The sequence below is a fragment of the Octopus bimaculoides genome, chromosome 11 (genome assembly GCF_001194135.2).
Source record: "Octopus bimaculoides isolate UCB-OBI-ISO-001 chromosome 11, ASM119413v2, whole genome shotgun sequence".
Classification (NCBI taxonomy): domain Eukaryota; kingdom Metazoa; phylum Mollusca; class Cephalopoda; order Octopoda; family Octopodidae; genus Octopus; species Octopus bimaculoides.
This window is the reverse complement of record NC_068991.1, coordinates 10,214,959-10,229,958: the sequence shown is the minus strand read 5'-3', so window position 1 is coordinate 10,229,958 and position 15,000 is coordinate 10,214,959. Positions and strand designations below refer to the sequence as shown.

Genomic DNA, 15,000 nt, shown 5'->3' with positions numbered 1-15,000 from the left:
TAGATAGATAGATAGATATATACATAGATATATAGGAGAGTATTGTAGTTTGCTTGAAGCATTGTGTATTGTTTGTGAGTTATAACATGTCTTGAATGGCACAACAATGCAGAGTGGACAATAATAACAGTTATAATTTACTTATCCATAGTCTGATATGATATGATATTTCGGAATATAAAAATTCCGTCTTCAGATATTGCTAGGAATTGATCGAGTCACTACTATAATCGGTTTTCCATTTGTTACTGAAAATTTTTTTTGAGAAGCATCTCTGCAGTGGTCTCATGAAGTTCCTTCTGGAATTCCTCATGGGAAGTATGTGAGGGCGGCCATGTCTCAAGGTCGTGTGTGTTGGCATATCCTCAGCACTGCTTCTAAGTTATGTTACAAAATATTACATCAGACTATGAATAATTAAATTATAACAGTTACTATAGCTTACTCTGCATTGTTGTGCCATTCAAGACACGTTATATTTCATATATATATATATACACACACACACATATGTATATACATACACATATATATGTGACTATATTATCAGTTAGTTATCCATAAGTCAGTAAAAGCGATGCTCAGTTTGTGTAATGTAAATTACTTGACAATGTAAGTGAATGTGTGTATGTTGTACTAACTGAAAGCTGTAGTACCTGTCTTTGATGAAGTTGTTAATACAAAAGCATGAATTCAACACATATTTTGGATTGCTATGAAAAGATACTCACACTTTAGGTTGGTCCAGGAATGCCAATTCATTCAGAATTGTTAGATTCAAGCAATTCAGCAGATGGTCCAAGTTAAGCTTCACAAAGAAAAAAAAAATGGCCAAAAAAAATATACAAATCTAAAATGAAATTTTGCTCAATTTTTTTTTATTTTATTTTCTGGAAAAATGTTTTTAATTGAAAAATACTGTGCTAATTTATGTAATTACTGTAAATGAATTATTTCTGTAATCAATAACTTTTCCAGTGATTATTACAGTGCTTGGGGATACAGATTTCTTGGTGGAAAAAAACTAAAAAATAATATAATCAACGACCTTCATCTTGTAAGAATGTGCCCCTATGCAAAATTTCAGTGACCTAGGTGCAGATCTGTGACCAACACCATGGAATATACATGGTGCTAGTTACTCTCCATTATTTCTACTAATTTGTAAGGTAAGGCAGCGTGCCAGGTGAACTGCTTACCAGCATATCATCCATTGTTACAATTTGAGTTCAATCCTGCAGAGGTTGACTTTGTCTTTCATCCCCCCAGTGTCGATGAAAAAAGTACCAGTCGAGTACTGGAGGGGGGAGGGGTCAATGTAATCAACTGTACCCTTCCTTCAGTTTCAGGCCTTGTGCCTATAAGTAGAAAGGATTAAAGGTGCCGAGTTAGAAGAATCGTTAGCATGCCAGGTAAATTGCTTTGCGGTATTTCACCCATCTTTACATTCTGAGTTCAAATTCCGCTGAGGCCGATTTTGCCTTTCATCCTTTAGGAATCGATAAATTAAGTACCAGTTGAATACTGGGGTCGATGTGATTGACTGTCCCCTTCCCCACGAATCCCAGGCCTTGCACCTATAATAGAAAGGATTATTTGTAAAGTGGTGAACTGGCAGAATCATTAGCATTCTGAACAAAATGTGGAATTTCATCCAGCTTTATATCCTGAGTTCAAATTCCACTGAGGCTGACATTACCTTTCACCTTTTTGGCATCAATAAAATAAGTACCAGTTGAGTACTGGGGTCAACGAAACCAACTAGCCCCCTCCCTCAAAATGTCAGGCCTTGTTCCTATATAATCAACTTAACCTGTCCTCTGGAATTGCTGGCCTTGTGTCAGCATAAGAAAGGGTTATTTGTATTATTTGTGTGTAGTATTATGCATACGTTTATGCATGCATGCATTCATACATACGTACATACATACATATATACATACACATACTCTCTCTCTCTCACTCACTCACTCACTCACTCACTCACTCACTCACTCACTCACTCACTCACTCACTCACACACACACACACACACACACACACACAACTGCCTTGTAGGCCCATCCTTGCCTAAAATGGTTAACTTTCTTCCTAATTGAGCTATGACTCCTTCAGTGATTTTCATAAGCTGGCTCAGTAATTTGATACTTTTGTAGCTACTTCTCTCTAAGGCACCTCCCTTGCTTTGCTCTTGTAACAGTTGCCAATGATTTACCTTAAGCTTCCATATCCTCCTTTTCCAAACTGGATGCTTAAGATATAAATACTTACTGTACAAACAACTTGCATTTTTGAAATCACATTCACTTAAAAATATTTCTGAATGATTAAGATATTGTGTTTAACAAAAGTGAAAATAGAAACATTTGCTGTAAGAAACAAGTTGTATTTTTTCATTGTCAAAATCACTGTTTAATCGAAAGCTTAGAGTTTCTTCCCTTTCAGCATGAAGTTATATTCGGAACATTTTCCCATTATGCACCGTTTTGGGTATTTATACACCAAACCCCGAATTTCTCAATTACTACTGCTCCAATTTACGCGAAACTTGTTTCATTCTATTCGTATTAACATTTCAGGGTAAACTTTACCATAGTATTTTCCCATTATGTGCCAGTTGGCTGAGTAACATTGCAAGCAAACAAGATTCAAACTGACTTTTAACGTATTATAGCTAAATATATACAAATTATAAAAATAATTTTAAAAAATATACAGTACAGTACTGTTTGTACTTCGTGGATTTTCATTTATCGCAGGGTATTTTGGAACCTAACACCCACAATAGTTGAGGGATTACTATATTATGATTATTACTATACTCAAGCAGCAAGCCAGGCAAAATGCTTAGCGGCATCTTGTCTGTCTTGATGTTCTGAGTTCATATTCAGCCAAAACCAACTTTGCCTTTAATCCTTTTGGGGTCAATAAAATAAGTAACAGCGGAGCACTGGGGTTGATGTCATCGATTTCCCCATCTTTCAAAATTGCTGGCCTTGTGCCAAAATAAGAAAGGGTGATTATCACTTGTAGTAGAAGTAGTAGCAGCATTAAGTTGTTTACGTCACTTTTAAATTTGAAATAGTTTATTTTGAATTCCCCCTTGAAACGAAGCAGCAAATATAATCAATACTGTTTTATCACCTGCGAGTAATGTGAATCTCAATAATATTGATTTTTGGCCAATATTTGGCAATTAAGTCTCAGACAACATCCACCAATTCTTGTAGGCTGATGCAATATATCCTCATACAAGCTGTTTGCTTAGTAATCCAAGCACTGGTTCTTCTCTACCGTATATATTTCATTCTCCGGTCTCCTCTCCCCCCCCCCTACTTTGCTCCCCCTGCCTCATTGGCAGAAAGAGAAGAATCTGGCCAAGTTGTGAAATTGTTGTTGTTGTTGCTGTTGCTCTTCTTCTTCTTCTTCTTCTCCTCCTCCTCCTCTTCCTCCCCCTTTTGTTGTTGTTTAATCCCAGGTCACCCTTCATTGAGCAAGCAAAAGAAGAAAGACATGGCTATGATATTCTTTTATTTTTGTTTTGTTTTTCTTATTTAACTTATTTTTCTTTTATAAATTTCATTTGTATCTCTATGGTTACTACATCATTCACACAATCAAAACAATGGAGATTTACATGGCCACTTGCTTTGCTAGAAATAGCAGCTAAATCTCCTATAAATCACCCCTGCCCCCATCACTGTCTTTAGAGAAAGAAAAAGATGAATTAAATAATGTAGTAGTCATAGACACCTCTTCAAAGAAATATCGGTCAATGGCTGGAAATGCTTTTGATCATAAATCTGTTCTATCATGGTTTACCTAGGGTTAAACAATAATCATAACTCATTGACAAGGCTGTTCAGTGTTGTCCTCTCTCTTTTAAAGTTGTAGAGTATTGTGATATGAGGGAGATTTAGTTGCCAATTTTAGCATGCAACCATTTAGAGGATCCCTTCATTAGATTGTATAGCTCTGAAGTGGAGAATAAAAAGTTTTGAATGGTACAACAATGCACTATAATACAAAAATGGACTATAGACCTGTTGTAATTTGGTTATCCATAGGAGTGGCTGTGTGGTAAGTAGTTTGCTTACCAACCACATGGTTCCAGATTCATTCCTACTGCGTGGTACCTTGGGCAAGTGTCTTCTACTATAACCTCGGCCCGACCAAAGCCTTGTGAGTGGATTTGGTAGACGGAAACTGAAAGAAGCTTGTCATATATATGTATATATGAATATATGTGTGTGTGTGTTTGTGTGTCTGTGTTTGTCCCCCCAATATTGCTTGACAACCGATACTGGTGTGTTTACGTCCCCCGTACCTTAGCGGTTCGGCAAAAGAGATCGATAGAATAAGTACTAGACTTACAAAGAATAAGTCCTGGGGTCGATTTGCTCGACTAAAGGTGGTGCTCCAGCATGGCCACAGTCAAATGACTGAAACAAGTAAAAGAGTAAAGAGAGTCCGATGATATTTCGGAATACAATTCCTTCTTCAGATATTCTTAGATGGAGTTGCTGCTATAACCGATTATTGTTCTGCTATTTGTTCTGATATAACCGATTATAGCAGCGACTCCATCTAAGAATATCTGAAGAAGGAATTGTATTCCAAAATATCATCGGACTATGGATAACTAAATTACAACAGGTATATAGTCCATTTTTGTATTATAGTGCATTGTTGTACCATTCAAAACTTTTTATTCATTACAAACGATACACAATGCTTCAAGCGAACTACAATACTCTCCTATCTGAAGTGGAATTTTATCCTGTTTGTAACCACCCTACCGTTATTCAGCTTTAAGAGAATAGAAGTGAGACTAAATGAAAGGGAGGAGTAATAGAACCAATGAAGTGTTGTTTCTTTTAAGTAAATTACATGAAACCTCTATGGAAATACTTAAACTTCTAGAATTAGCAGCTAAATTTTCCTCAGAATCACAATCTGTACCCTTAAAACAACATTCACCATCCCTGCTTGCATGGGTCAGGTGGAATTTGATGATAGTGTTGATAATGATCATGATGTGGATGAAATATTGATGATGAGGGTTATGTTAACAATGATGCCATACCACTAAGTGATAGTGGTGGTGGATTTGTCAGAACTGACATGATGTGAATGAATGGTCTTAAGTTTTCAGTCATAAGTTTGCCTGTGTCATTCACTTTTGCATTTTGTACACCATGGTGAACTGTGGCAGAGGACATCAAGTTTTTGACTAAGGCCATCAGATCTGTGGCAGAGATCATCAGAAATGTTCTGGAAGTCATCAACATGTGCATGAAAGCTGTGACGTATGTCACCATAACATGATCGTGATATAAGCAGAATTAATTTATCAAACCTGATATGTTTTTTTTTCTTTACATTTTTCTTTTTCTTCTAGTACATTGGTCATTTCCAAAACGTTGCTTACAAAATCCTGGGCCTACCAAGAATCAAACAGTTTGATATGATCCAGTTGGATTGCGAAGATCTCAAACTTGGACTTGTGAAGGTTGCTCGAGCACATGCTGAAACACTCCTCTATAAAGTCGCTGCAGATCATCGGAAAGAGAACTTGTGGTAAGGAAATGTGTTATTGTTATACTGTTATACTATTTCATCCTGGGGATTGAACCATTTCATGTAATTTATGCTTCATTTTCGCTATTGGTTTTGTGTTTGTGCTTTTATCAAATACCATGTAGCATTCTGTCCAATCAGTTTATTCTGTCTGGGGATTTACCTGGATCAATGCAAATCTTCCACACCATGCATGTCTAGGAGTCGGCCTTCCTCTAAATCCTATACTTCTTAGCCACAGGACCATTGCCTACTATTCAAGGGACCTTGAAAGGTATTACCATCCCCAGCTAAAGTGGATGAACTGAAACTCTTTAACTCCCAAGCTGGAGTCTCACTCATCAATTGCAGTCTATTGTTTTTACCCAGACAAGACAATAAATATATACATTTATAATACTCACCATAAATGTATTCTTTTATTCTTTTACTTATTTCAGTCATTTGACTGAAGCCATGCTGGAGCACTGACTTCAAGGGTTTTAGTCAAACAAATTGACCCCAGGACTTATTTGTTTAAAGCCTAGTATTTATTCTGTTGATCCCTTTTGCTGAACTGCTAAGTTATAGGGACGTAAACACATCATCACTAGTTTTCAAATGGTGATTTGGGGACAAACGCAGACACAAAAACACACACACAGATATATACATATATATATATATGATGGGTTTCTTTCGGTTTCCGTTTACCAAATTCACACACAAGGCTTTGGTTAGCCCGAGGCTATAGTAGAAGACACTTGCCCAAGAATGGGACTGAACCCAGAACCATGTGGTTGGGAAGCAAGCTTTTTACCACACAGTCACGCCTGTACCGATACATTTATTAGTTATACTTAAACAGTTTATTCACAAACAGTATGAATTAGAAAATCCAAGATAAATTTGATACAGCCAGCCTACAGTTTTTTAATACCTATGCGGTCGAAAGTAAACAAATACAAATACATGATCAGACAGACTCCACAAAAACTGATGTTGGCTGTATCGGCAAGAATTGTATTATTTGGTAAAAATCAATAAAAAGAATATAGTAAACTTGCTATGGGGGAGTGGAAAATCCAACATTTTGGACAGTTCTTCTTTGGGGAAAAGTTGACAGGAAAGATATTAATGAGAGACAGCAGGGTTTTTACATCGTGTTAGTTTGCACATGTCAGGGTTATTTCCTTTGCTTGTCTGCATGTGAAGAGAATAACAATATTTATTTACATTGGTTTACATTCCACAGCATAGATGTTAAAAACTGTGAGCAAACTACATATTTTGTATACATTTTGTATGTATCTATTATCACTGGTGCTGGTGCCACATAAAAAGCATTGGTGATGGTGCCATGTCAAATGCACTGATGCTGGTGCTATGTAAAAAGCACTGGTGATGACGCCATGTCAAAAACATTGGTGATGGTGCCACATAAGCTCTGGTGCTAGCACTATGTAAAAATTATTGGTGATGGTTCCACATAAAAAGCTCTGGTGTTAGTGCTATGTAAAAAGCACCCAGTTTGTTCTGTGAAGTGGTTGGCATTAGGAAGGGCATCCTGCATTAGAATCTGAGGCAAAACAGACTATGGAACTTGGTGTCAAACCTGGCCTTGCCAGCTTCTGTTAAGCTGTATAATCCATGCATGGAAAATGATGATTATGATGACGATGATTGTGACTGTGGATGGTGATGAGGTTAATGGTGGTGGTGGTGGTGGTGGTGGTGGTGGTATTGTTGTTTTTCTTGCTGGTGATGTTTATGATGATGATGATATTGCTGTTGTGTGTTGTATGATGGTGATGGTATGGGGATGATAATGCTGCTGTTGTTGTATGATGTAATAATAATAATGATGGTGGGGAGGAGAATGAAGAGGATATTGTTGTCTCTGATGATGTGTATGACAGCAATGATGATGTTGTTGTCGTTGTTGTTGTTGCTACTGCAGGATTCGCCAGGAATTCGAGCATATCAAGCAGAGAGCTGAGAAAGAGCCAGAAACCAGCGAAGAATTAATGGACATGATGAATTTTGTGGAATATACTCAGTCTGTTGGGCTGACAAATCTGGGCTTACACATCAAAGTAAGTAGTCTACAGTAAAATATACGGCAACTGGCTTGTGAGTATCTTTGTGCTAATTGTGGATAAGAAACCTCATCTCATGGAGACAGTGACCGTTTATGTGGTCAGGGGAACACAATCAAGAGAGGATAATTACCTTTTGAGTAATAATAGATCTGTGAGTTTCCTTCATTAGTCCTCGGTGGTTGGTGTTAGGAAGGGCATCCAGCTGTAGAAACCATGCTAAATCAAACATGGAGCCATGAACAGCCCTTCAGCTGGTCAGCTCCTGTCAAACTGGCCAACTCTTGCTAGCATGGGAAATGGATGTTAGATGATAATGATGATGATGATGATCATTATATGACAAACTTCCACTGTGTCCATCTACTAAATTCACTCATAAAACATTGGTTGGCTCAGTGCAATTGTAGAAGATACTTGCCTAAGGTGCCATGCAGTGGGACTGAACCTGAAACAACATGACTGCAAGGCAAGTTATTACTGTTTTTTTTGTTTTTTGTTTTTTTTAAAATACTTTATAAATACTCGTTTATACTTTTTAACTGTTTGCTACTTTATAACTGTTATTTAAATGAATATATGCCTCTGATTCAATCCTGGTTTTCCTTATTTTTTTCACTCGTTCTTTTCAAGGAAATTCAGAAGAGACTATCATACCTGGTTGATAATTACCAATTCTCAGAAGAAGACATTGAACTGAATGCCATAGTCCTGACATGGCCAGAAAACATTAATGCGGCTTTTGATGAAGATGTGAGTTGATCACCTATTTTTTTGGCAGTTAACAAACATAAAGGAATTAACAAACATTAGTGTCATTGAATATGTATTCAAACACCCAGTATTCAGTGACTTGATGGTAATATGTTGTTAATAATGAAAATAATATATTGCTAATAATGAAGAGCTGATCATCTGTTTATTTATGATTTTTTTTTTGAAGTTGATGGACTTCTATAAGCAGAGGGGAGAGAAGATATTGCTGGAACGCCGAGAGAAGTTGGTATTGGAATTGACAAAGTTGAGGCACCGTGTTGATGAATTCAATGATTTTGGTGAACTTGACATGATGCAGCAATACATCAAAGACGGCGCTACAGTACAGAAACGGTTGAATGAAGCAAGAACACAAGTTGCTTGGATCAACAAGGTTGGTTTGTCACCATTTGATGTATGATGTAAAGGAATAAAACTAGAAGGGGAATAAAGAGAGAGAGAGAGAGAGGGAGGGAGGGGCATACAAGTTTGAGAGAGAGAGAGAGAGAGAGGGAGGGAGGGAGAGACAGACAGACAGACAGACTGACAGCATCTGGGATCAGAACAGTAGGCTAACTATCATTTGATTTAAGGGATGTAAATGGAGGATGGGAGAATATAGGGGACAGGAGTGGCATTCATATAGAAAAATACATGTTGTAGATGGAGACAGATGAAGAGACATGCATGCAGAAAGAGGCAAGTGTAAGAAGAGATGTATATAAAGCAGAGAAAGAGAGTGGAAGACCTAGAGAAACATGTAGTGAAGAGAAGGGTAACAGAGGGGCAGAAGGAAATGGAGACATGTGCGAAAGAAGGTGCTGTAGATTGATGGGGAGATAGATATAGGATGAGAAGTGGGGAAAGTGGTGAATAACAGATATATGGAAAGAAATGTTTTGTAGACAGAAGAGAAAGAATGAGAAGAGAGACACATAAAGGAAGATGTGCATAGACAGAGGATGAAAGTGAGAGAGAGAGAGAGAGAGAGAGAGAGACAGTAGAAGAAGGAAGAGACATACAGAAAGATGTGCTGTAGACAGAAGGTTAGTGAAGACAAACTGAAAGAAGAAGAGTGGGACAGACAGACAGACATTTAGAAAGAGATGTGCTGAGGTCAGGGAGATAGATAAGTAGATAGACAGACAGATAAATAAATAGACAGATAGATAGATTAATAAATAGACAGATAGATAGATAGATAAATAGACAGACAGTTAGATAGATAGATAGATAGATAGATAGATAGATAGATAAATAGATAGATAGACAGATAGATAGATAGATAGATAAATAGACAGATAGATAGATATATAGATAGATAAATAGACAGATAGGCAGATAGATAGATAGATAGAAAGAAAGATAGATAATTGATAAAGAGAAAGACATGGAGGGGGAATGAGAATGGAAAGTAACTTCTACACAGATGTACTGTTGATAGAGGAGGAAGAGAGGGGGGAAAAAAAGGCCATGGAAGAATTTGAACTAAGAATGTAAAGACCCAAGGTGTCACACAATGGGACTGAACCAGGAACCATGTGGTAGGTAAGCAAACTACTTACTACACAGCCACTCCTGCTGCTACAAAATATTTTAACAACTTTTTTTACAATTCCTAATAATATTTGATTATAAAATTATAATAGGATTTAAAAGTAAAAAAACAAATGGCTATTAGGGTTCCAGCCAAGTAAAATAGGGACCAAAGGGATCCTTGGGCCCCAAATAGTTGAGAACAACTGATTTAGTATATCATTTTATTGTTCTTCGAAAGACAAGGGAATGTTCGAGAAAATTTTGGTTGCTACTTCTAGCAGGTCATATGACCATTGAAAGGCACCCTCTGTATAGTTGCTTGACCACATAGGGAGAGTTTATATGAGGGAGGTTGCAAATAATTAAAATTACATCAGTACTTAATTTTATCAGTTTGGATAAAACATGGAAGTTAAAGCTAGCCTCAGCAAGATTTAAGTTCAGAATCCAAAGAAGGCAAGAGCAACCAAGCCAAAACAGGCTGGAGGAGTCATGGATCATCATCAGGTGGGCTGCATTACTCAAAAAAAAAAGTCAAGATAATCTTTCATTATGCATGCCATTCAGAAAGTTCCATGGCTGCAGTTTGTCCATAACTAAATACCACAAGACATTTTGTCCAACACAGCAATAATTTTATAGCCCTTACTGTGGCTTAGTGATTAGAATGTTGAACTCATGATTGTAAGATTGTGGTTTCAATTCCTGGACTGGGCAATGCATTATATTCTTAAACAAAACCCTTCGTTTCACATTATTCCAGTTCACTCAGCTGTTATAAATGGATAATTCTGTGAGAGATCAGCATCTTATCACGGGAGGAATATATACATCAGAGAGACAGGGAAACCAGCTTCATGCTCCCTATGGAGTAATGTGAACTAACCATTTCCCTTACTTGTCTATGTAATACAGTTTTACCTCCCTTTGTTTTTATTGCCTTCTTCTTTTGCTTTTTACAGGAAGAAGTACTATACAAGTACCCACTGACTCATTATCCAGACATTGAAGAAATCACGACACTCCTCGATCCATTTGTCAGACTCTTCGCTGTTATTGTTAAATGGCAGAAGTCAGAGAGAAAGTTGGTTCTTTGTTTTGCTTCAACCTCATTCATTTTCACTATAGGAGTAGGAGTAGTAGTAGTAGTAGTAGTAGTAGTAGTAGTAGTCACTATTGTTGTAGCAACAGCAGCAGTAGCTCTAAAAGTAGTTGTAGCAGCAACTGAAGTGGTGGAGGTGGTGGTGGTGTTTCTTGTCTCTGGGCTTGAAGGAGTGCATGTGCTGGGTAAACCTACTCTTGAAATCGGTTGTTGTAAGTCCTTGCAATAACATCAAGTGAGTTAAAAGTCACCTTATAGACAACTGCCCAGGAAGGAAAGAATCTCAGTTGGCAAGAGATTTGGTTATAGCAATTGGCCATGTGGGTGCTTCATGAGAAAGTTGTGTCGGTTTGTATTTTTTATTGTTAGGGCAGCGGACTCGCGGTCATAGGATTGCAGTTTCGATTCCCAGACCGGGCGGTGTGAGTGTTTATTGAGCGAAAACACCTAAAGCTCCACAAGGCTCCGGTAGGGGATGGTGGCAAACCCTGCTGTACTCTTCCACCACAACTTTCTCTCACTCTTACTTCCTGTTTCTGTTGTGCCTGTAATTCAAAGGGTCAGCCTTGTCACACTCTGTGTCACGCTGAATATCCCCGAGAACTACGTTAAGGGTATACGTGTCTGTGGAGTGCTCAGCCACTTGCACATTAATTTCATGAGCAGGCTGTTCCGTTGATCGGATCAACTGGAACCCTCGACGTCGTAAGCAACGGAGGGCCAACAACATATGCATAATCCACTCTGTATGCTTCAAGTGAATTAATACACACATACATATATAATTAACATTATGTCATCTCTCTGAGTTATGTGTGTGTGTGTGTGTGTGTGTGTGTGTGTGTGTACACATGCGAGTGTTTTGCATCATTGTATTTGAGGGGGTCTAACTGATTGTCTGTGGTGATTATGCATGTGTATTAATATATTCATGAATGAGTTTTTTTTTATGTGTGTGTATGTTTGTGTTTGTGTGTATGCATACAAGTGTTGTGGTGTCTAAGTGATCATATATGGTGCTTATGCATGTGTGTGTATGTTAATGTATTTGTCAGTGTGTTTTTATGTGTGCTTCCATGTGTGTGTGGGTGTGTGTACTGACAGTGTTATGTCCATCCCAGAAGAAAATACTGGACACTGTTACGTGATGAATAAATAATTCACAATTCCATCTTTGAAGATTGCCGATTCTTTTGTCTGGATTGTATGGTAAATATCTCACCAACTCACCACATTTCACAGTTAGCTTGCATCTAAATTAACAAAGTATGTATCCCACTTTTGTACTTAGCCACTCTTAATCCCAATTACTATTAGCAATAAAATCAATCAATATCTCAATAGACTATCTATTGGATATTTTATTCGTGCACTGGTGGATATCGATCGATATTCTTCATCTTGCTCCATTATAGCGAGACACATTACAATAAGGATTTTTAGCATATGTTCAATACCACTAATATTATTCAGGTGAGGGACATATAGCTGATTATATCGAGGCCAGTAGCTCGTTAATATTTAGCAAAACTTTAATCAAATTACTGCTTGCAATGATATCACTCGATATCTCTTCTTTTCTTCATCTCATATCTCAAAATGTGAACAGTTGTGTCATTGGCTAACAGGTCTGCTTCGATTCAATGTAGGACAAATATCAACAAGGGAATTCATTCATAAAGCACCAATCTTTCTGTTATCTCTTTAATTCTTATATTCACTGCTAATAGGTATTTCAATGAAAGATATGTGCATATTTACATCTCTCTGTCTGTCTGTCTATCTATCTATTGTATTTCTTTACTGCCCACAAGGGGCTACACACAGAGGGGACAAACAAGGACAGACAAACGGATTAAGTCAATTATATCGACCCAGTGCGTAACTGGTACTTATTTAATCGACCCCGAAAGGATGAAAGGCAAAGTCGACCTCGGCAGAATTTGAACTCAGAACATAGTGGCAGACGAAATACTGCTATGCATTTCGCCCGGCGTGCTAACATTTCTGCCAGCTCGCCGCCTGTCTGTCTGTCTGTCTATCTATCTATCAACCTCCCTCTATTGACACAGACACGCACATGTTAGGAAGGGCATCCAGCTGTAGAAACCCTGTCAAAACAGACAATAGCGCTTAATAGAGTCCTCTGGCTTGCCAATTCTTGTCCAACCATCCAACCCATGCCAGCATAGCAAGTAGATGTTAAATGATAATGATGCTGATGATGATATGTATACATATATACACATATATGTACTCATACATATACATGCGTGTGTGTGTGTGTAAACACAAATGTTTTTTAATATGACCTCAAAGTAATGACAAAGACAAGATAATGTTTCACTCTACATAGATTGTTTAATGCTTCTATTATTTTCGAGAAAGCTTCCCTTTATCAAATATAAGACAGAAAATAAACTAGGAGACTAGGCAATTATATTACCCCAGTGCACAACTGGTACTTACTTTATTGCCTCTGAAAGGATGAAAGAGAAAGTCGACTTTGGCAACATTTCAACTCAGAAAATAATGAAAAATCCAGAATCATCAAATTTACCCCAGGGGATGTAAATTTAGTTGAATTTGGAAACCCCTGCTTTAGTTCAGAGTTCACTTGCTTGTTTTGAAGGAGGGTTACTTATGTTGGCATTTAGCTTTTTAAATTTTCTGTTTTGCTGTGGACGTGCATGGCTTAGTGGTTAGAGTGTTGGATTCATGATCCTAAGACTGCAATTTCGATTCCTGGACAGGGTGATGCTTTGTGTTCTTGCACAGAACTATTTGTTTCACATTGGTCCTGTCTATTCAAGTGGAGATGTGTGGCTCAGTGGTTAGGGTGTTGGACTCCTAATCCTAAGATTGCAATTTTGATTCCGTGACCAGGTGATGTGTGGTGTTTTTGAGCGAATCATTTGACTTCATGTTGCTCCAGTCCACTCAGCTGACAAAAAATGTTTAATCCTGTAACGGACTAGGGCGAGGGATTATATATATATATATGTCCCAGAGACTGGGAAACTGGTCTTGTGACTCTATACGACATGAGAAGGATCTTTAGCCTTCGTTGTGTCCTTCCATTTTGTTAATATCCAAGAATTGCTGTGATTGCAGGTGGATGGATGGGTCATTCCTGGAGCTGAATTCTGACGACGTTGAAAAAAGCGTGGAAGAGTTTACCCGAGAGATTTACAAGCTGCATAAAATATTCAAGACAAAGGAAAAGAAACTGGTGATGGAGAAGGATGAGCGGGAGAGGGAGAAGAAGAGAAAGAGGAGAATGATGGTACTGGAAGAAGATGAGTTGGAGCCCGAAGAGGAGCTGCATCTACCTGTAGGACCCAGGGTGTGTGATACGGTGCTGGAGGAACTGAAACAATTCAAGGTAGGCAACAGTGACTTTATTCATCATTATCATTGTCATAATCATCATCATCGACATCATGGTTAACATCATCATCATCATCATCATCGTCATTTAATGTCCGTTTTCCAAGCTGGCATGGGTTGGACAGTTTGACAGGAGCTGGCTAGGTAGAAGTCCTTCGAAGCAGTGCTCCAGTATGACCACAGGTCAATGACTGAAACAAGTAAACGATAAATGATAAAAGATTTTAATTAACAAATATTTTAATTGATGTAATTCTGAGTTGACCCGTTTTTCACTGTTTTTTTTTTTTTTGTATTTCAGAAAAACATTCCTCTAATAACAATAATGTGTAACCCTGGGATGAGGCCACGTCACTGGGAGCGCATGTCAGAATTGGTGAGTTTCAATCTCACCCCTGACACCGGAACAACACTTCGCAAAGTGCTAAAGTATGAGTTAGAAGAAGATTTGGAAGATTTTGAAACAATAAGTGTCGGTGCTTCAAAGGTGAGTGGAAAGTCTGTTTGTATTTAGTATTGAATTCTTCAACTTCATTTTGCCAAAACAGATCATCA

The 15,000-nt window shown here is 37.8% G+C and overlaps 1 protein-coding gene across 1 annotated transcript in view; it reads left to right on the top strand.

The window, feature by feature from the left end:
• Nucleotides 1-15,000, top strand: part of LOC106870489 (dynein axonemal heavy chain 12) — a 262,917-nt gene that overhangs the window by 43,755 nt on the left and 204,162 nt on the right. Inside the window, exons 12-18 of the mRNA XM_052971523.1 lie at nucleotides 5,402-5,580; nucleotides 7,520-7,655; nucleotides 8,292-8,411; nucleotides 8,602-8,808; nucleotides 10,916-11,037; nucleotides 14,170-14,440; nucleotides 14,747-14,932. Of these exons, the coding sequence (XP_052827483.1) occupies nucleotides 5,402-5,580; nucleotides 7,520-7,655; nucleotides 8,292-8,411; nucleotides 8,602-8,808; nucleotides 10,916-11,037; nucleotides 14,170-14,440; nucleotides 14,747-14,932 (1,221 nt within the window). The remainder of the gene's footprint in view (nucleotides 1-5,401; nucleotides 5,581-7,519; nucleotides 7,656-8,291; nucleotides 8,412-8,601; nucleotides 8,809-10,915; nucleotides 11,038-14,169; nucleotides 14,441-14,746; nucleotides 14,933-15,000) is intronic.